The following is a 23,702-nucleotide window of genomic DNA, read 5'->3' as shown; positions in this document are numbered from 1 at the left end:
TTGGAAATGGAGATTATCGTATTTCATAGGGCTCTTGTGAGGGTTAATTGAAATAATGTATATAAAGCACTTTGCATGTGCTTGGCACAGAGTAAGAACTCAGTAAATGGTGCTATTGAGTATAGTAGCTTGATGCTTATACCACTTAATGCTTATTGCATTATATTTATATTATTTGGTATTAGTGGCCTTCTAAAATCATTAACACAGTCTTTGTAATGTGTTTGGCAACATCACCTCACTGCATGTTTTATGTAATCATAATTTTTGTATTTTATGCTTATAATCAGAGATAAACAACAAACATTTATTGAATTCCTACTCCACACAAAGCTCTGCATTTGGCAACATTAGTTCATTACATATTTTATTTAATCATTACTCTTCTATATTTTATGTTCATGGCTTTAGGTCTTTATCACCAAACATATATTGAACACTTACTCTGTGCAAAGTACCATATATAAGAGAATATATCTTAAACAGATATAAATCCAAAAGTGAAAGGTATTTTAGTCTACTGCTTTCTTATTAAAAATAAACAGTCTTAGGGGGGCCAGCTCTTGGCTCACTCGGGAGAGTGTGGTGCTGATAAAACTGAGGCCACGGGTTCGGATCCCATATAGGGATGGCCGGTTAGCTCACTGGGAGAGCATGGTGCTAACAACACCAAGTCAAGGGTTAAGATCCCCTTACTGGTCATCTTTAAAAAAATAAAATAAAATAAAATAAAATAAAAATAAATAAAAATAAACAGTCTTAGGAACCAAAGGACATTCGATCTTCCATCCATTTTTTCCCAGATCATTTGGAACAGAATATCACTACTTCCCCCTGAATCTGTAGAAGGATTGATGGACTTGTGAGCATCCTGTATTTGCAATTTCCTTACTGCATTCCTAAAACAGTATATGATAGATATAAGTGATGTTTTTGTCTGTCAACCTTTGTAGAAGAATTTGGTATATAGACATTTTATCAGCAAATAGATATTTGGGTACTATAGCTTTTTAATTTTGTATCCTTTAACCCTGAGAATTATTGTTCCATTTTAGTATTAAACTTAGCATAGTGGTTGATATATAGTAGATGTGAAGTAAATGTTAACAGTAGATTTGAAACTACCATTGCTAAAAAGCAGATTAGCATTCAGGTTTTTTTAGTGAGCTTTAAGCTTATCTATTTATGTTTAACATTCATCAGCCTAAATGTTGTTGCTTTCCTCCTTAATCTCATATTTGGTTTTCTATCCAAACAGTCCTATTTTCTCTTTTCCCAGAATCCTCCAATGCAATCCTCCTATCCAGTTGAATTTCTGCCTCCTAATTGGCCTTGCAGTGCTACTGATGAAAATAAAAAGACAGAAGTAAACCTAGAGGCTGTCTTTCAGATAGTAGATGAGTTGCATTCCTCCCCTAAATTGGAGATGGTAAAGGTGGAGCCTGTTGAGAATCAGTGCCCAACATCTCAGTCTAACAGAGGCCAACATATCCTAGCTAATTCAAACAACAGCGATCCAGCATCTGCAAGTCAGGCTAGCCAGCTGGAGCCACTTACTCCTGTAGGCTCAGATATTACGTCTTTTGTGGTTGGAACAGAACAAGCAATTACCTACCCTCTACCGCAGTCACCTGAGTACATCTATACTATCCACACAGCCCAGGCTGTTGAAAATAGCACAGTGCAGGAATCTGCAGCCATCCAGCAAGCTCATGTCAAACTGAAGGAGCAGCTAAGTCATAATCCATCTTCCTCTTCAGTAGTATTTGTGCAGGAAGGGCTACCGTTCAGCACCCACCAGGTAAGGGGTCAAAGAAAAAATCCTAAGAAAACTCAAAGTAATCGCTTATTGGCCTTTTGGCTAAGATCAAGTGAAAACTCAAAGAACCTTGTGCTTCTTGCTAAAGGCCATTCTAGCAGAGAGTTTGTCCATATTTTATTTGGGGATTAATATCAGTTCATTATGCTTTCCAGAAGGACCATGTCCCAGTGGTTCTACAGAAAAAGATTGAGAAGGAAGTTGCCTTAACCCCCAGGCATCCTCTCACTATGTTATGGTTTGAGGTCAGCCTCTAGAGATAATGCAGTCTGATTGAGCATTGTGATATAAGACTTATTTCTTGTTAGAAGCATCCCTTGAGTTTTGCTTCCTGTCTTAATTTGGGTGGACTAGGTATGCCTGACCAATATAATTCGACTACCCAGAAGGGATGGCTTATTTGACAGAGAATATGAGGATTTGCCTAGCCATTTGTAGCATGGACATAAGGAGATGGTTGGAGGTCTTTTCTTACTTTCGTACAGCGTTATTGAACTCTAACTTGTGAGCATACTGTGTTCAAATTTCCTTACTAATCTCTACATTTGTAAAGTAGAAATCTGATTCTAGTTCAAAAGACGTATTCTGAAGGTAGAGGCTAATTCCTTTATTGCTGCTAGTTTATGACCCCAAAATAGACTTTGATTCTAAATAATTAGTAAGAATAATTCATCAGAAGTACATACAGATTAAAATCACTTTTTGTAAATTGACTTAAGTATTTTTCTTACTTTTTAAAAATCTTAGCATCATATATAAATATATATTTTTTTCATTTTGGATTTTTTTCTTCAACGGGATTGAAAATCTCTTTATTTTTAAAGATTCCCAAGATAACTTCTGGTCGGTTTTTGTTTTTTGCAGCTTTCTTTAGCTCTAGTTTTAGATCCAAATGTCTTAAGGTTTCTATCAACTTATTGTCCTCATTGCCTGACTATTGAGACTTAGTATGTGTTAAGATAATATTGTAAGTTCAGTTGACAAAAATAGGCCCATTATGTTTTAAATATGCTTGTGGAAAGAACACAAAATTTGTCTTTGTTCTTTCATAGTCACTTCTGGAATATTGGATTTCATGTCTTCAAATTGCATTCACATATACAGTTTTTTCCTTAATAAATATATTTGAATATCATGGTTCTTGAAAGCTATGTTTTTAACTTTTAGCTTTATTTCATTATATAGTTTTATTTTAAAATAAATTTATAAAGTGAGTATTTCAGATGTTGGTCACCTTAACAAAGGGATTTAACATTCCAAAGAAAATTTAGGAACTCCAAGAATGAAAAGCATATCTTATAAACAGTGAAGATACAGATTTTATAACTTATACGATTTTGAGGGCCAGTTTACACACAAAGAATAAAAATAAGTAGAATAAAGTGTCCATGCCCCACTGCACCATCCAACAGGATTATGCCTGTGGCCATTCCAGTATCACCAACAGGAAGGGAAGTCGTATGGAACGTATGCTAGATGCAAAAAGATAGTCGTCTTAACCATTCGTAGTTAAAAATATCTTACTTTTGTAAGTTAGAGAAAATCAACAAGCCTCATGGTAAATCTTCCTCTGATCATTAGTATATGTTTTAGCTCTGTGTACATTTCAGTGGTTTATATGGGGAAATGTACATCTTGCTATTAAATATTGAGACAACTCAACAAAAATCAAAGGTAGTCTCATTCATTAGGAAAAGCCTTAAAAGCATGTTTGTTGGATCATGTTCCTATGATAGAACTCTGATAAAATATCTTAACTTTCAGTCAATATTTGGGGGAAATCTCAGAATAATGAGTGGGTTTAATATTTTAGGTGGATGCCAATATAAAATGCCAGACCAGTCCACCTGAGAATATCTTGCCTTCAGAACAGATGGGATTCCTCATTTCAGAAATGGGGCCTGCTAGCAAACCTAGTATAGACACAAGTTTATCCACTCCAACCAGATACAGAGAGCGAAGAAGCAACTTACAAGGAAAGTCCCCTGGTAAGGATTAAGTGCTGTAGAATGCTAGAAGTAGAACCAAGGTGTATAATTAACGTATGAATGATAGTTTTTGAGTCTTCATTTATTAATCGTAATTGTATTATACCTGTCACATTGCTCTTTTTATGTCACTGTAATTTAACTCTATTTTTCTTAATTATCATTGTAAAGTATGTAATAGTTATTTTCCTACTATTGTGTGTAAGAATTTGAGCTTTCAAAAATATTGAACACATTAAGAAAAAGCAAAAGAATTTAGGTTATTTAACTTGGAGAAGGCAAAGATGAAGGGTGATTTAATAACTATCTTTAGATGCCAAGGACTTTGTAATTATAGATGTGCTAGTTCTCTTTTTAACAGACTACAGGACAAGAGTGTATGCAATTGACTTGTGACAGGAGAAAATTAGATGGACATTAAATATATTATCCTGAGCACATTATAAAGATATTGTAAAGAATGACTATGTATCAATGGGATTGTTTTTCTTGTGGTTCCTAGGAGCCCAGAATAAGCTATTGTTTTAGGTACATGCAGTTTATTCTACTCTTTCTAGGGAATTGGACAAAATCATGTTTTTTGAAGAAAATTGTGATATCTAATAAAACATGTTTCTTATATAATTCAAAATCAAGTCATCAAAGTCTGCAGTGGACAATTTTAATATTCTCAAGTTACATGTGTGTTAGGGGTATGCAGTGTAGGCAGAATTAATCAATCAGGTCAACCAATCATTTTAACCTATAAAAACTTGAAAAATGTTAAGAACTTCTGTGAGAATTTCTCTAAAAAGTAAACTAATGGTGATATGATCAAGATATGCTCAGACTCATGGGTTCCTTCTGAAAAACATCTTTTAACTAAAATCTGTCTTAATCACTCATTCACTAAACTTAGCTTGCACAGTCACTTTTAGTTGAGAATGTTTTTCAATCCATAATCAATGATTAAGATTTCTCACCACTGAAGATATCTAAAACAATGGCATAAGCTTTGAAGGAAGTTTGGAAGAGAGAAGGGCAGGAACTAATATTTACTGTGCACCTATTTTTATGCCATACAACCAACTTGATTAAAGTAGTAGTGTCCTCATTTTAAAGATCAGGAAACTTAAGCTTAGAGATGATAAGTAACTTGTTCAAGGTCACATATTTTTTAATATACATGATATTCTACCCTAGTTTGTCTGACTGCAGAACACATGTTCTTCCTTTATTTTTGTGCGTGTTGAAAAACATACAACATAAAATTTACCATCTTAATTGTTATTAAGTGTACAGTTCAGTAGTGTTTAGTATATTCACATTGTTGTGAAACAGATCTCCAGAACTTTTTCATCTTGCAAATCTGAAACTATAATCATTAAACAACAATTTCCTTTTCTCTGCTTCCCCAGCCCCTGGTGACCACCATTCTACTTTATATTTCTGTGAATTTGACTTCTTTCGATATCTCATATAAGTAGACTAGCACAGTATTGGTATTTTTGCGACTGGCTTATTTCACTTAGCAAAATGTTCTCAAGGTTCATCCATGTTATAGCATGTGATAGGATTTTCTTCCTTTTTAAGGCTGAATAATATTCCATTGTGTACCACATTTTGTTTATTCATTCATCTGTCAATGGACACTTGGGTTGCTTCAGGGCTGCTATGAACATAGATATGTGCATATCTCTTTGAGATCCTGCTTTCATTTGCATACATATGCAGAAGTGGTTTGCTGGATCATAAGGTTATTCTATTGTTTATTTTTTGAGGAACCTTCATTCTGTTTTCCATAGCACTTGCACCATTTTACACCCCTGCCAGCAGTGCACAGGATTCTGATTTCTCCACATTCTTGCCAACACTTATTTTCTGTTTTGTTTTTTTTTAATGGCCATCCTAATGAGTGTGAGGTGATACCTCATCATAGTTTTGATTTGCATTTGTTTGATAATTAGTGATGTTGAACATACTTTAATATGCATGTTGGCCATTTGTATATCATCTTTGGAGAAATATTGAGTTGCAGGAGTTCTTTATGTATTCTGTATATTAACCCCTTATCGAATACATGATTTGCAAATATTTTCTCCCATTCTGTAGGTTTCCTTTTCATGCTGTTGATCATGTTCCTTGATGCACAAAAATTTTTAAGTTTGATGTAGTCTCACTTGTTTATTTTTGCTTTTGTTACCTGTGATTTTGGTGTCATATCCAAGAAACCATTGCCAAGTCCAATGTCACAAAGTTTCCCTCCTGTTGTTTCTTCTAGGAGTTTTACAGTTTTAAGTATTATATTTATGTCTTTAATCCATTTTGAGTTAATTTTTTTATATGGTGTAGGTGTCCAAGTTTATTCTTTTGCATGTGGATATCCAGTTTTCCCAATATCATTTGTTGAAGAGACTGTCTTTTCCTCATTGAATAGCCTTGACACCCTGGTTGAAGATAATTTAACTATATACATGAGAGTTTATTTCTGGGCTCTATTCTATTGAGTATTCATTGGTCTATTTGTCTTTATGCCAGTACCATGCTATTTATAATATGTTTTGAATTATGAAGTGTGAGTCCTCCAACTTTCTTCTTTTTCAAAATCGTTTTGGCTATTTGGGATCCTTTGAGATTCCATAGGAATGGATTTTTCTGTTTCATCAAAAACATTCCATTGGGTTTTGATAGAGATTGTGTTGAATCTGTAAATTGCTTTGGGTAGTATAGACATCTTAACAATATTGAGTCTTCCAATCCATGAATATGGGATGCCTTTCGCTTTATTTCTATTGTCTTTAATTTGTTTTAGCAATGTTTTATAGATTTAAGTGTACAAGTCTTTCACTTCCTTGGTTAGGCTTATGCCTAAGTATTTTATTTTTTGATGCTATTGTAAATGGAATATTTCCTTTTAATTTTTAATTTCAGAAATAATGCACAAGTACATTTTTCTTGTAAGAACCACCACTAAGACCACAATTCCTTTTGACCACTACCTTCTCATACCATTTCCCTTACCTCCTCCCCAAAGATAACCACATATTTTTTCTACATCATGATTTTAACAATGGCAGAATCATTAGAATAAGCAGAGAGCCTTTTAAGATGAGTGCTTTGGAGAGAAAATTTCTTTTCTTTTTTTAAAAAATTAATTTATTAATATTATTTTTTACATTCTAAGATGTTGTTGCAGAGCACTTGGGGAATGGGGGGGGAGGGGAAAGGGAAAGGAAATAGGGTGGGAAGACTAAAAAGGAGGGGGGACTTGGCCAAAGCCCATGGCACCCCCTTCATTCCAGCAGAGGAGACCAGGGGGGTTCCAGCAGCAGCTTGGTGGTTGTCACTGGGCTGGATGCAGGTATCAGGGGTGTGTGGCTGAAGCCCTCAGTCCCCCCACTGCTCTGGCTCTAGAGCCCAGGGTGCCTTCTGTGGTGGCTTGGTGGTCGCTGGGCTGGTTATGGATGTCAGGGGGGCATGGCTGAGGCCCTTGGCCTCCTGCTGCCCTGGCTTGGGAGCCTAGGGAGCGTCCTGCGGTAGCTCAGTGGTCATCACTGGGCTGGCTGCAGTTGGCGGAGGGGGGTGTGGCTGAGGCCCTCAGCCCCCCGCTGCCCTAGCTTAGGAGCCTGGGGCATATCCTGTGGTGGCTTGGTGGTCATTGCTGGGGTGGTTACGGATGTCAGGGGTAAGGGTTCCCCACCCCTCTGTTCCCCACCGCCTGGGCTCAGGAGCCCAGGGTGCTTCCTGCAGTGGCTTGGTGATTGTCCCTGGGCTGGTTGTGGTTGTTGGGTGGGGGGGGCATGACTGAGGCCCTTAGCCCCCCATTGCCCCAATTTGGGAGCCTGGGGTGTTTCCTGGCAGCTGGGGGGACGTGGCTGAGGCCCACGGCCATCCCCCATCCCTGGCTTGGGAGCCCAGGAGGCTTCGGGTCCTTCTAGGTTTTACAGATGTTCTTTGGTGGTATTAGGCCTTTACTGGTTAATATCAGACTTTGTCTCTGATGTGTGGGTATTTTGGTTTTTCTTTCAGTTCTGTGTTGGATTATTTGCTGTTCTTACTACTTACACTCTACACTGGAACTAATTTGTTGTTTTTTTTACTTTGCTTACTTTTAAAATGGGGGAACTTCCTGTGGGGACCAGAACTTGGGCCCTGTGGTCGAGCTAAATTGCTGCTTTGCTGCTGATTCCCTAGGGAAGGCTTTTTGTGCAGCTCAGGTTTTAATTGTTGGCCTTGTTTGTACTTCCGGGTCTTGTGAGGTCCAGCTCACTGGTGCTGTGTGGAAACTCTGGTCTGGGCCTGAGTCTTTTCAGCAAACTGCACCCCCAGCTGTTCTGTATTCCTGACCAGTCTCTACCAAGTGGTCCTGTACTGACTGGGGGGCAGATCAGCTGTTCATGCTGTGCCCCAGTGTTCCCCTGGTGGCCTGTCTTCCCTACTGCCTGCACTCCAAACACTTCCCATGGGACGAGCTGTGTGCCAGTCTCCTGTGATGATTTACTGGCCTCTGAGTGGCTCCTTTTTTCAATTGTCTGGCTCCTTGTTCCTATGTGGGCCCACGGGAACCCTGTTAGTGGTCCTGCTGGCCTGGGGGCCACCAAGGCCCTCTTCTCCCCTGTTCCAAGCAACTTCATATGAAAGGTACAGCAGCAGCTTTTGCCAGCTCTTGCTCCAATGACCCTTGAAGTGGCCAGGGCTCAAAATAGTGGGAGCAATCTTTTCTCTCTCTCATTGTGGTTTCTCCTGGCTTCATGAACTCCATAGGTCTCTCCTCCTCTTCCCCTGAGCTCCAGTGGCCCCAGCTTGGCGGTTGTTGCTTTTTAATAGTTGTAAATTGGTTGATTTGTGGGAGAGGGTGATGCTGGGGACCATCTATTCCACTATCTTAACTGGAAGCTGAAAATTTCTGTTATATTTGTTTGAGTATATTTGTTAAAAATCATTTTCATTACAATATGGTTAAACCTGGACCTACTAGGTTATTGAACTAATATAACAGGAGAAGCTAAAAAGAAACTTAAAGTATAGATACTTCTAATTACGATTTAAGTATAATATATTCAAGGGTATAGACACAAATAAGACATGATGATTTCTTGAGCGTATGCAAAGGAAGAGATGGGGTTGGTTGGTAGGGGATGGGGTTGGTTGGTAGGGGATGGGATGAGGCAGAGGACTTGAAAGCAGGCAAGTTGATTAACAGGTCATATACAGAGCAGTTAACACATCCATATGCCCTTGCCTTTTTCATAGGAATGTTGACAGCTAGAAATTGGAGGTTTCTTCTTTAAAGAAATTGAAGGACAGAGATGTGGGACTTCAAAATACTTATTTCAGCAGTAGGCAAGTTGGGGAACTAAGAATGGAGGGATTAACTAAAAAACAGAGCCTCTTCCATCTTATGTATAGAGCACTAGCAGCCAGGTGGCTACCCTCAGGAAGAAGATCAAAGGTTTCTCCTTTGGAAAATGAAAGTGCCCCAGAGAAGACCTTCGTATAGTAGCATTTGGGGTTTTTCCAGAGAAAATGGGTGGTACACAGATTGATCGACATTAAGTTAAGTCTACCAGGTGACAAATATTGTCAACAGAGCTTCCAGTAAGCTTTTTAATGCCCCATTCTTAAGTATGGAAGAACAGCTAATGAACAAACAGAAGAAAGGAATCTAAAGGAGACATGCTATGAGAAGGCAGCTTCAAAACCAGCCCTTTCATTTCGTATCCTCAGAGAGCTATGATGAGATATTGTATTCATATAAAAGATCGAGTTCCAAAAAAGGGAACAGTGATAGAATAAGAAAAAACTGATAGAAGTTATGAATTTGGTAGCCAAAATTTTAAAAATTAAGTAAAATGGTGTGAATTATAAGCTGAGGAATATTTTACAAAATAGAAAAAAGAAAAAGAAATTAAAAATTTGAAAGAAAAAAAATATACAGAGAGGTTTAACCCAGTATATCCAATATTGGACTACAGAAAAAAAAGGAAAAATCATGCTGGCTGGATAGCTCAGCTGGTTAGAGCGCAGCCTTGTAACACAAAGGTCATGGGATCGGATCCCCAGACTAGCCAGCTACCAACAACAATAAAAAAAATAAAAATAAATTACTTTAAAAAAACAAAACAAAACAAAAAATGGATATATACTAGAAAAAAGAAAAGGAAAAATGGAGGGTTAAGGAGGTAAGACTTTTTAAAAAAATAAATTACCACTTTTGGTAATGTCAGGCTTGGAAATTCAGACCATTATTGAAGACAATGAAAAAAAACCTGGACAAACTATAAAAACAATATTCTTAAAAAGCCTCAAAAGCTAATGAGATAGTGAAGAATTGTTGGACTGATTGCCAGGTAAGGATGGGAATCTAGAGAGGTAAGCTCAGAACTTGAGTCTTCTTTAGCTTTTGTGGCTTTTGCCATCTATAAGAGGTGGCTGAGAGGCTGAGCTGTGCTTTGTTAGCCTTCTGAGTCTAGAGGGACAAAAGTCAGGAGCTGGTTTGCCACAGTTGGGCTCTGATGAACTAGCCCCCCTTTTTTGGCCAGGACCTCAATAGGTTGTACCTCAGGAGTGAGGATGAACCAGAAGGAAAACCAGTTCTTAACAGATTGCAGCCAGAACTGGATTAGGATCCCTAATTGCTAGTGTCTGCAAGTGTCTGGTAAAAACAAAAATTTTCTTTGAGGAAGATAATATCATTCTAGGCCTCAAATTATTTTTACAAATAATTTTCCAAATACTGTGTTCAGCACAGTCAAAATAACTAGTTACATGAAAACCAGCACAAATGAGAAAATTGAAAGAGATCTATGGAAATTCCATATACTGGAATTACTGGGATCAGACAATAAACAATCATGCTTACTATTTCAAGGAGGTAATTGCAAGCTTGACATTTTTGGCAGCGAACTAGAAACTCAAAAATGTGGCAGGCAGGTCTGGAGGAAAAAAATTCTAGAATTGAGAAATAACCAAATTAAGAACTCAGTGAGTGGGTTTAACAGCACATTAGACCTAGCTAAAGAGAAAAACAGTGAATGGGAAGGTAGAAGAAACTACTCAAAAGGAAACATGGAGCATAAAAAACATGAGAGGTAAAAAAAATGTGAGACATAGTGGATTCAGGGAATAGGGATTAATGTGTATGTAATTGGAACCCCAGAAGGAAAGAGGAGAGAGAGAATGGCAAAGACAATATCTGAAGAGATAATAGCTAGAAATTTCCCAGAACTGATGCACAGATAAAAAACAAGTAAAACTAAATCCATACCTAGACACATCATAGTGAAACCACAGATTTAAAAATCGGCAGAGAGAAAAGAAAGATTACTTTCAAAGGACCATCAGTTAAACAGATATCAGCAAACTTTTTTGTAAAGGGCTGGATAGTAAATATTTTAGGCTTTTGAGACCATATGTTCTCTGTCATAAGCACTCAGCTCTGCAATTGCAACAAAAAAGAAGCCATAGAGAATACACAAATAAATGGCCATGGCTGTGTTTTGGTAAAACTTTATTAGAGAGACAGGTGATGGACCAGATTTGGCCCAGGAGTTGCAGTTTGCTAACCACTGAGTTAGCCTAACAGCTTATTTCTGAACAGCAACAATGGAAGCCAGAAAGTAGTAGAATAACATTTTCAATATACCAAAAAAACCCCTGGCACTCCTAGAATTCTCTACCCGGGTAAAAGACCCTTCAAGAATGAAGACAAAGACATTTTCCGATAAATAAAAATTTGAAAACATGTGCCACAGCAGATCATCAGTAAAAGATCTTCTAGGATGTTCTTCAGACAGAAGGGAACTGAGGGTAAAGATATTGATTAATATGGGCTTCGATGAATCAGGGATGCATATCATAATTTGTAGAGGAACCACCAAAACAATTAAAATAATCCAAAAGAAGGCAGGGAAGGGAGAAGAAAGGAATGAAAAAGAAAGAGAGAAAACAAATAGTAAAATAGTGGAACCAAATTTAACCGATTCAGTTATTATATGTAAATGGTCTAAGAACTCTAATTAAAAGACAGAGATTGCTGGAGTGGATTAAAAAGCAAGAGTCTACTCTCCTAGGCTGGCTGCAAGAGACATGGAGGTTGAAAGTAAATGGATGGAAAAGATATACCATAGAAAGTGTGAGAAAGCTGGTATGGCTATTTTAATATCAGATAAAATAGACTCTAAGACAAAAAGTATTATAAAGAGGGTCATTTCATAATGATAAAAGGAACAATTCATTAACTATAAATGTGTTTGTCTGTAATAATGGAGCCTCAAAATACATGAAGCAAAAATGGACAGAAATTAAAGGGAGAAAAGGACAATTCCACAAAGTTAGTAGGATGTATTAACACCCCATCTAAGCAATTAAGGGAATAACTACACAAAATATCAGTAACAACATAGAAGATCTGAACAGTATAGTCAACCACCTTGATCTTATTGACATTTATATAATACTACATCCAACGTCTGCACAGTACACATTATTTTCAAGTGCGCATGGTACATTCACCAAGATAGTCCATATGCTGGGCCATTAAACAAGTTTCAAAAAATTTAAATGATAAAGTCATACAAAGTGTATACTCTGACCACAACAGAATTAAATTAGAAATAGCAATAAAGAAACAGAAAACCTCAGATATATATCTGGATATAAAGCAACACACATCTAAATAATTCATGACTCAAAGACAAAAATCACAAGGAAACTTAGAAATTATTTTCAACCGAGTGACAATGAAAATACAATACTAAAGTTTGCAAGATGCAGCTAAAGCAGTGTTTAAAGGGACATGTGTAGCTTTAAGTGCTAATATTAGAAAAGAAGTAAGATCTAAACTCGATGACCTAAAGTTCCACCTTAAGAAACTAAAAGAGGAAGAGGAAAGTAAATACAGGGAAGGAAATAATAAAGATAAGTAGAAATTAATGAAATAGAAAATAGTCAAGAAAATTAAATACAAAAGCTGGCTCTTTGAAAAGATCAACAACACTGGCAAACCTTTAGCTAGAATGACTAAGAAAAAACCCCATAAGTCATAACTATGAAGAATTAAAAAAGGATATCATCTCAGCATCTATTCTATTATTAAAAGGATAATAATAGAATATAATGGACAATTTTATGTCAATGAACAGAACTTAAATGGAATAGACACATTTCTTGAAAAATATAACTTGCCAAAATTTATACAAGAACAGAAAACATGAATAGCCCTATATCTATTAAAGAAATTGAATTTGTTATCAAAAACCATCCCTAAAAGAAAATTACAGACCAATAACTCTCATGAATGTAGATGCAAAAATAATTAACAAAATATAAATAAATTGAATTCAACAATATTTAAAAAGGATAATACACCACAAGCAAGTAGACTTTATCTCAGGAATGTGAGGCTTGATTGATTTTCATACATTAAATAATGTTATTCACCATATTAACAGAATAAAGGAAAAAAATGCTATGACCATTTCAATAGATGCAGGAAAAGCACTCAATAAAATTTAGCACTCGTTCATAATAAAAACTCTCAAAAAACCAGGAATAGTAGCAAATTCCTCAAACTGATGAAAGAGTACCTATAAAATATGTACAATGAAGATCATAATTAATGGTGAAAGACTAAACTCTTTATCCCAGAGACTGGGAATAAGGGAAGGAGGCCTCCTTTCACCACTTGTACTCGACATGTACTGAGGGCCTCGCCATTGCAATTAAGCAAGAAGTTGCACATGTTCACATCCCTTTGGCTTTGATCATATAGCCACACCTAACTGCAGGGTAGTTAGCTAGGTGACTGTATACCCAGCTAAGAATTCTGCCACCATGGAAGGAGAGGTGGATGACTTTTGGGGAAGAGACTCTGCTAGATGCACTGCTTTGACTGCCCGGGTATCAGAACACACCCTTTTTGTTCTTGGTATACATAGAACATGTTCATGTTTTCCCCAAGAGGGAGAATTCCAAAGACCCATACAATGACTGCATCCTGCTTAGAATTAGGGTCTCTAAGTATTATGGAATTCTTTTCTATTAGATGGCTCCAGTTTATCTGGAGTAGCCACGAGTTATGTACCTTCTTCCCTCCCTCACACATACCCAACTTAGAGCACTGTATTAGAATAGAGTAGGATACTTAGAATTAAAACTTCCACTCAGAAAAAGAAAAATAGGAAACAAAACATCCCTGTTTCATAGCATATATCAAATTCTGTTGGACAGAAACTGCCAGGATTTTCTTCCTTGGCAGTGGGCTAAGTTCATTGGTTAGCCGATCTGTGAATCCCTGCTTTTGCTCTCAAGGAGTATTTTTCTTATCTGTTGTCATCTATCACTTCTGGTTTTTCTTTCCAAAATGGCCGTTCCTTGTTCATTAGCCTTCACAGCCTCGTCTGAAGAGGTTTTTCAGGGAGTATGCATTTGTTGTTGTTGTTGTTGTTACTTTAGGTTACTGTAACAAACAAAACAAAACAAAAAACTGTGGCTTAAACAAAATAAAAGTTAATTTTTTCCTGCATGATACAGCCTGAGCGTAAGCTGCCCAACACTGATGTGGTAGGTTCACTTCTTTCTGCTAGCCCTCAGGTATGACATGGTTAAAAGATGTCTCACCACTGTATCCACATGTCAGGCAGCAGGCTGCTGTCAATATCCCTTTCTTGTATGTGCATAATTATCACATTTGCTCACATCTTTTTGATCAGAACTTGGTCACATAGAAAAACTAGCTTTAGGGGAACTTGGAAATATAGTCTTTAGCTGGGGGCCATTTGCCTGTTTAAAATAATACCATGATGCAAAGAAAGAGAATCAATATTAGGAGACAGCTAGAAGTCTCTGTCACATGGACTAAGACCAACTGAGCTAACCAGCCAGCATAAGTGAAAATATTTAGAGCACAAAATATAAAACATTGTATTTATAATACTTAAAAAGCTCCTACAAATCAAGAAGAAAAAGACAACTCAATAAAAATTTTAAAAATGATATTAATGTGCAGTTCAAAAGAAGAAATATAAATGACCAATAACAGCATGAAAAGATGTTCAATCCCTCTAGTAATCAGAGAAATGCAAATTAAATCAGCCAGAATTTTTTTCTTGCCAATCTGATTGGCAAAACTTTAAACATTGATAATATCCAAGTTTGATAAAGGTGTAGGGGAAAAGGAACCTCCTATACACTGTAATTGGAATGTAAATTCATACAGCCTTTTGAAGGCAATTTAGCATTATCTATAAATAGCTAAAATGCTCATGTGCTTTGACTCAGGAACTCTACTCCTAGAAATCTCTCCTACAGAAATATGTATATTCCCAAAGGTACTCTAAAGAAGTATGTGACATTATATATATATATATATATTACATAGCACTATAGTGTTATATATAATAGCAAAAATTTGGAAAAAACATAAATGCCTGACAATAGGAAACTAAATAAATTATGATAAATTTATGTGATGAAATACTGTGCAACCATTTTAGAAAATAAAGTAGCTTGATATGATGTGACTTGGAAAGATAGTAAGTGTTCATAACGTGTTAAGTGAATGAGCAAGTTGCAACACAGCCCCTTTCTAGAAAGAAAAGTGAATGCTGTATAATTATAGAAAAAAGTCTGGAAGTATATAATAAAACTGGTATGTGTAACACTGGTTACCTTTGAGAAGGTAGAATTGGAGGCTACAAGGGTATTTTTAACTTCTCAATTTGTGTGTATATATACATAATAGTAGGATTATGGGAAATTTCCACTCTCTTTTTGTATTTTTCTATATTTTTGAAATTGAAAAAAAATCCAAAAATACTAAAAGTGGTTTAAATACTTTAAAGTGTTCCTATAGCATGAATATGTGAACAATTTATAGAATGTGTTAAAAATATATTTACCCAGATATTAAACTGGCTTTTGAGGTTTGGATATGATTGTCTTGATCTAACCTTATCCTACACCAAAAATATCTTTCCAAGATTTCTCAGAATTTCTAGGTCTCACTGTGACTTTTATGTTTGAATTTCTCCTTCTCCTTAATTCCAGACTTGTCCATATCTTACCTCCCAGAGCTGTTCTCGTCAGTCTGTTTCATGCCATACTAGATGCAGAATTTAGTCCCCTTTCTTTGATTCCTCCCCTCCTGCAAGCATTTACTCTAGGCATTTGTATGTGTAATAAACTTTTCTGAAGATTTGGGGTGGTACAAAGAGCTCACAGTTGAAATACAGCAAACAATTTGAAATGGAGTGTTAGCCATCGCTCTTAAAAGGCCTTCAGTCACTTTACCACTTTGTCACCTCTCCTTGTCACTAGTCAGTATGGCTTCTGCAATGTTTCATTCTTTCCTTGTGCTAGCACCAGACCTTCTCTTCTCTGAGTTTCTTTTTCTGCTCTTTCCTCAGGCCCTGAATTCCTGTGTCATACTTATGCAGAGAAGGTTAGGTATTTCTTCTATTTTCTGATGTCTTTGAGGGCTCATCTTCCCCAACCAAAACAACCTATCAAAATATATTCTTCAACAAAGACCGTTACTGTCCAAGAGGAACTTTGATGCCTGCTGTTAAAATAATAATTTCCTCTCTTTCATTATACATATAGTTATTAGTGTCACTGATAAAATAATTAGCACATTAATTATCTTTATTAACTCTTCCTGTTGTTCTTTCTGAATAAAGCTTTATCTTTTGGTCGATGGTGTTCATAGATGAGTCTTAATTAACCTTGGCTTCCTGTTGTGAAATGTAAGAGTTATGAAATATTGATATCATTATGACACCTAATCACACTTTCATTCTATTAGGGGCTGGGAGCAAACGACTTACGATTAAACTAGAATATCTCTGCTCAAAAAGTTAGTTTTTTGTAATAAAAATATAAGCAGAAATACAGTTCATAAAGTTACAAATTATTCTTCTCCAATAGAATTTAACCTAATGGATGGTGTTTGAAAACATGACCATATAGAAGGTCCTATTGCATTAAGAGATCATAACCAGTCAGTGTAAGATGTACGTACAATACTACCTATTAGAGGCAGTACAACATAGGAGATGGGAAAAAAGATTTTGGTGTTAGAAAAATCTAAATTAAAATCTGGATTCTGCTCTTTACTGTGTGACCTTGGACATGTTTCACTGAGCCTCACTTTCCTCATCTGTAAAATGAAGATAATAATGGTATAAACCATATAACTGGCTTAGTATGGTTCTTGCCTACATGGTAAGCAGTCAGTTCATGGTAGCAATAGAATTTTAGCAATAGTTACTATTATTTTTATAATACTTAATATTCTTATATTTATTACCGCTAATTTCTTTTCTAATGACTAGTCTCACTTTAAATTCTCTTGGGCTCTCAGAGTTGTGGCAATCCTATGATATTTCCTTGTGAATACATTCCCCATTCTCCAAAGCCACTCTGTCATATTTTCTCCTCTCAGCTCCAACTTCCAACACCCCTCCATTCTCTTCATTCACAACTATGACTGTTTTTTATTTTACTGAGAAAATAGAACAGAACTTTAATATCTTCCCACCAACATAACTATCAGTCTACTTCCAGCTGTAACCCTACACTCTGCCTTTCCTCCTGTTACAGTGGAAAAGGCCAGTCCTTCCATTTGTGTACAAAACCCCATTACCTTTTGTGTACTCACAGACGTGGCACCTACCACTATCCCCCTTACTCTTTAATAATCACATTTAATCTTTTATGTTAGATAATTTCCATCAGCATGCAAACATGTCATCATAGATCCTCTGTTAAAAATTCCTTTCACCTTTCCTTGATTCATATTGCTGTCCAGCTATTGCTCCATTGTTTCTGCTTTCCTTAGAGAAAAGCTCCTTGAAAGCATGTTCTTACCTCAACTAGTCCAATCAGGTTTTTATTCCTTCTGCTCAACGGAAACTGCTCTTGTCAAGATTTCCAATGACAGCCACATTGCCAAATCCAGTAGTCAATTCTCAGTCTCCATTTTACTCTACCTCAGCAACATTAAGACAGATTTCTTCAACCTTCCTGAAATACTTTCTTCTGGCTTCTGGAACATCACTCTTTCCTGATTTTCCTTCAACATCACTGGCTACTCCATAGTTTCTTTTACTGAATCCTCTTCAACTTCCCTGACTTCTAAATACTGATGAGTCCCAGAGATCAGTTCTTGGACCTCTTTTCTTTTGCTCTCTCTATTCAGTTCCTAAGTGATCTCAACCAGTCTCATTGCTTTTATTATCATCTTTATAGATGGCTCCTAAGTTTATATCTTAAGTCTCAGTCTTCTCGGAACTTTAGACTTGTATGCACTGCTGCCTACGCTACATCTTTGGATGTCTATCTTTGGATAGAAAATTTAACATATTCTATCCTTTCCCTGATTCTACTTAATTACTTATAAATATATATTACTTCTAGTCACCCAGTCAGCCCAAAATCTTGGAATCTCCCTTGACTCTCTTCTCTCACACATCTAGTTCATTGGCAAATTCTGTCAGCTCACTGTAGGTCCAGATCCAGAATCTGGCCATTTCTCATCACCTTTACATGCTATCATCATAGGCCAAGCCACTACCTACTCTTGTCTACATGTTGTCTACATGACTACAATAGCTTCTTAACTTTAACTAGTTTTTCTGCTTCCACTTGTTGGCCCCTACGGACTTCTACACACAGAATCAGAGTGATCCTTTTAAAACGTTAATTATTTTCCTGTTTAAATTTCTTTAATAGCTTTTCATCACATTTAGAGTAAAATCTGAAAATCCTCACTGTGTTCTACAAGATGTTGAATGAGTTGGCTCCTGGCAACTGGCTGACTTCATCTCCTGCTACCCGATGTCCCCCACCTGTTCCAGCCACAGCAACCTCTGCACTATTCTTTGAGTGGAGCAAGCATATCTCCGCCTTCACACTTGCTGTTCTCTCTGCCTGAGCTGTTCTTCATCGGGACATTGACATGGCATGTTCCTTTGTTTTATTCAGTTCTCTGCTCAAATGCCAGCTCATCATAAATAGCACCATTCCCCATGTGCTGCCCTCCTTCAGCCTCTCTTCTTTATTCTTCTTTGTTTTTCTTCTGTAGTGTTTCTCACTACTTGATATTATTTTTCTCCCCTTCTAGAAGGTTACTTCCCTGAGGGCAAAAAGCTTGTTTTGTTCACTGCTGTATCCCCAGATCCTAGAATATTACCTGTGGCACTCCATGTTTGTTGAATAAATGAATGAATGAATTGCTTTTTTTCTTCCATTATATACACTCTTATCTTATTGATGTACTTTTTTTGTTTTTTTTTTTTGCGGCTGGCTAGTACAGGGATCTGAACCCTTCACCTTGGTGTTTTAACACCATGCTCTAACCAAATGAGCTGACCGGCCAAGGGCCCCTCCACCCTTTTTTTTAAACTGATGTGCTTTTTAAAAAATCCTTGGAAAAATAGCAATTAAAAAAATTGTGGTAAATACACATAATATAAAATTTACCATCTTAACCATTTTTAAGTGTACAATTCAGTGGCATTAAATACAATCACATTGTTCTACAACCATCCATCTCCAGAGCTCTTTTCATCTTGCAGAACCGAAACTCTGTCCCCATTAAACAATAACTCCACATTCCCTCTGTCCCCCAGTCCCTGGCAACCACCATTCTGTTTTCTATATCTCTGTCTACTTTCTGTCTCTTTGAGGAGTCTTTTAATTAGTCACCAAGAGATAAGGTTTGAACACTTGGGGAGTCAAATCACCCTTCAGGTTTCTTTTAACAAATAGTTACTGAATAACTGCCTTAGTCTTGGTACTGTGTTAGGTACAATAATACACAAGTATTACAACACCATGCTCTTAGCAACTGAGCTAGTTGGTCAGCACTGAAATACTGTGATTCTAGCATTAACTGTTGAAGTGTCATTATGTTGTTCAATATCCCATCGAATAGGAGCATCCTATATCTCAGAACTTACCAGTGTCCTTCTGTAACTAAAGTACTTTTTAAAATTGTTATCCTGTCTGTATAAGTAGGGGCAACTTCTCACACTTCAAGTTTCTTTTGACGTTTTTTTTTAAAATAAGAGACATCAAGTTGATTAGGTATCCAAATTGTAGTGTTTTCAACAATGTATGTTTTGTTAGAAAGAAGTTGTCAGTCACAGTCATTGGCATGCTTTGCGTAGGCCTTTCGAGGACATGTTGACTTAAGGAAATACCTTTGGGTCAAAAATACCAAGAGGTAAAGAATATCAGACTCAGTTGTGCTCCTTCAGTTTCTACAGTGTGCCCAAATATTAATCTCATTGTGGAAGCTACACTCTCTTATGTTCTGATGGGATGTTTAGTTTTACAGTTAAGGGAAACTGGATGTTTAAGAGCAAAGCTCAATTCATTCCTAAAGAAAACAGTTTCCATTTTGTAGCTATTGGATTATGGATGAGATTTCATTAAGGTAATAAGCCCAAAACCCTAGAGTGTGCTCTCAAGTACATGTTCTTGTCCCTTACAATGTTTTCTCTCTCAAGCCAACTCAGCTGCTGTGATTCCCAAATACATCTCTGTTGAATAAGCAAGGTCCTCTTCTGGGTGAAGCTGTATAAACCTCTAGTAGCATCAGGCTAGTCTATGTCTTTTTGTATTTTTATTGATTTCTGTACTCTCTCAACTCCTTGATTGGCAGTTTTGTTAATGAAGGAAGCTCACTTTAATAAAATTATGATGTTTAGATGCTTATTAGTAGAAGCTATGTGCCAAATGCTATTTTAAGGCCCAATTATTAAGAGGGTTTGTTGCTGCTGTTCTAAAGTCTGCCTTCTCCCTAGGAGATCCATAGCTGTTTAAATAGTCTTTACCTTTGTCATTATCAAGAATTCCTGCTCTGCTTTCAATGTAGGGTTACAACTGGGTCTATTCATATTCCAGAATATTATTTGGCATATTCTATTACCATATGGCTTGTCCTTCTATTTCTCATATGGAACTGAGGTGTTTAGAAAATGATCATAATTAGATGCTACTCCTTCTATATCTTTTGGTCAGCTTTCAAAAATCCTGATGCCTAGGTTGTATTCCATACCAATTAAATCAAAATGTATGGCGGTGGGGAGCCCCAGGCATCGATATTTCCTTAAAGATCCCTAGGTGATTCCACTGTGTAGCAAGATTTGGAAAACACTGGCTTTACTTATTAGCCAGATAGCTTAGACGTTCTTCCTCCAACTTATTGGCTTACTCGTCAGGATTAATTAAATGACCTTATTATAATGCATTTTAGCTACATGAGAAAAAGATAACATTATATAAATATGATATTACTATTACTATCAATGTTATTATAAAGTATAAAGAAGCTAATTTTTGTGGTAAAACATACATTACGTGACATTTATCATTTTAACCACTTTTAAGTGTACAGTACAGTGACATTAAGTGCATTCACACTTGTACAACCATCACCACCATCCATCTACAGAACATTTTTTATCTTACCTGAAACTCCATACCTATTAAACAATAACTCCCATCCTCACAACCCCTGGAAGCCACCGTTCCACTTTTTATTTCTATGAATTTGACTATTCTAAGTACCTCATAAGTGGAAACATACAGTACGAGGTGTCTTCAAAAAGTTAATGAAAAGGGCCGGCCCGTGGCTCACTCGGGAGAGTGTGGTGCTGATGACACCAAGGCCACGGGTTCGGATTCCTACATGGGGATGGCCGGTTCGCTCACTTGGGAGAGTGCGGTGCTGACAACACCAAGCCAAGGGTTAAGATCCCCTTACCAGTCATCTTTAAAAAAAAAAAGTTAATGAAAAGAATTGTGTTATGGTTTTTTTTGTTGTTTTTGTTTTTTTTACAGCTGGCTGATATGGGTCGCCAAACCTTTTACCTTGGTGTTATAACCAACTGAGCTACCAGCCCTATTTTATCTTTTAATTCCATTTTTCCATGAGCTTTTTGAAGTACCCTCATATTTGTCCTTCTATGATTACCTTATTTCACTTAGCATATCTTCATGGTTCATCCATGTTGTAGCATGTGTCAGAATTTCCTTCCTTTTTAACACTAAATAATATTCCATTGTATGTATATACCACATTTTGTTTATCTGTTCATCCGTTGTTGGATACTTGGGTCACTTCCACCTTTTGGTTATTTGGAATAACACTGCTATGATCATAGAGGTACAAGAAGCCAGTTTTAAGTGATAAACTGATGGTCTCTTCTCTCCCTGCAAGATGCTTATCTGGATAGATTACTTTTTCTTTATGGATAGGTTGTAGTTCACCAGATGAGCGAGCACGTGCCTCTAGTGACTAGTCCATCTTTTACAAAATATGGCTATCTTTTACAAAATCAGGCGATCCTGATACTTCCTAGATTTTCTCAAAGGTTGGAGTAAAATTCCATTTTATTTGAATCAGTTATCCTTCTCAGGCTGTGGATCAATCCTGCAGAGGCTGTGTTCCACAAATATAGTGACAAAAATCTCTCTATGTCTAGAATTAAATAAAGGGCTCACACTGTGTAGTTTAGTTTAACTCCATAATGCTAGGGCAAAATTGTAAGCTTCAAAACCAACCTAAACAGACTCCCTAGTCATGTTGCTCTAGAAGTTACAAACTAATTAGATTGAATCTATAAGCCACATTAGGGTCCTTTCATTGCTGCTTGTGTTCCTCAGATAGGCCTTTTACCTCCACTTCTACACATAGTCTCAGCTCTTGTGTATTACAGAATCTAGTACCTAGCTCACATTTTTACTTCTTTCCATTCTCAGTGAACCACTCTATTTCTTGATCTGTGCGAGGGTATGCTTTCTTTTTTACAGACAGTTCAGCTGGGTGTTTTCACAAGAGTTCAGCAGTGTTAGTCGATAACTGGGAATTGTATGGAGGCAATCAACTTTGGGAAAGTAATGGTTACTTATTTAAACATTGCTTTTCTGAAGGCATTAATTACCTTTTCGTATTGCCACAGCCCACTCACCTATCCTTATAGCATGAAAAAATGAATTTTCATTTGTGTGTGAATATTTCACTTTGATCCCTTTGATACTTTTTATTACTTTTTCACTTAAAAAAAAAAGGCAATTGAAATGAGAAGAGGCTTAGCCACACCACTGAAAGGGAGAGAAACTTTAAACTTTGTTGGCATCTTTGGGTTAACAACTGAGCTGCACTCGTATACTTTAGAGTTATAGGAATGCCCTCAAATTGAGAATCTGATGGGACAATATAATTTTAGAGTCAATTTGACAGGTGAGACATAGGCAACTTATGTTTCTTGTCTGAAGATTTGTCTACAGAACTCTACAGTCTGAGAGGCTAAGAGTGAGTAAACATTCCTTTCTTTCTAGATCTTCATCTGCTGGTGGACGTAGCCTGCAAGCAGGAGCATTTTCCAAAGGAAGAAGAATTAAAAGAGTGAGGAATGGATAACTAATGTGACATTGTGCACTAGCTGTAGATGGAGGCAGACTAGTCTTGCACATGACACACTGTTGGGATTTTTTCAGTTCTGTTAAGGAAAAAAAAAGTATTTTTTTGTTTGTTAACTGAGAATTTTGGTAATTGAGAATTAGGAATTTGGTATTTACTACAGATGTTCAGTTCAGATTATTTACCTTGACAAACTATTAAACATCTAGCAGCCATGTTTTTTTGCTGCCCAGATCCCTTCGAATGAAAAGTCCTGGCCTTCTGTTACAGTTGAGAAGCATCTAAAAACTGCCGCATCTGTGGTACTGGAGAACAGCCTGAGCGTATGCTGATGCATTGTCTTGCCACTCTCAAACCGTAGTAGCATAACTCCAGTGGGGAGTTCAGTCTGTCTGTTTCAAGTCACAGTGTGATCCTTTTAGAGAAGATTGTGTGAGAAACAAAGACATGTGAGGTCACCAAGATCACAGGTCTAAATGGGTCA

General features: G+C 36.8%; 1 protein-coding gene across 1 annotated transcript in view; it reads left to right on the top strand.

Moving 5' to 3' along the window:
• HSF5 (heat shock transcription factor 5) overlaps positions 1–23,207 on the top strand; it is a 41,200-nt gene extending 17,993 nt beyond the window's left edge. The window contains exons 4-6 of the mRNA XM_063109047.1: positions 1,280–1,801; positions 3,633–3,807; positions 23,137–23,207. Of these exons, the coding sequence (XP_062965117.1) occupies positions 1,280–1,801; positions 3,633–3,807; positions 23,137–23,207 (768 nt within the window). The remainder of the gene's footprint in view (positions 1–1,279; positions 1,802–3,632; positions 3,808–23,136) is intronic.
• Positions 23,208–23,702: the final 495 nt, after the last annotated feature.

This window comes from Cynocephalus volans, chromosome 10 (assembly GCF_027409185.1).
Source record: "Cynocephalus volans isolate mCynVol1 chromosome 10, mCynVol1.pri, whole genome shotgun sequence".
NCBI lineage: Eukaryota > Metazoa > Chordata > Mammalia > Dermoptera > Cynocephalidae > Cynocephalus > Cynocephalus volans.
The sequence above is the reverse complement of the archived record's forward strand: the minus strand, read 5'-3'. Positions and strand labels throughout refer to the sequence as shown.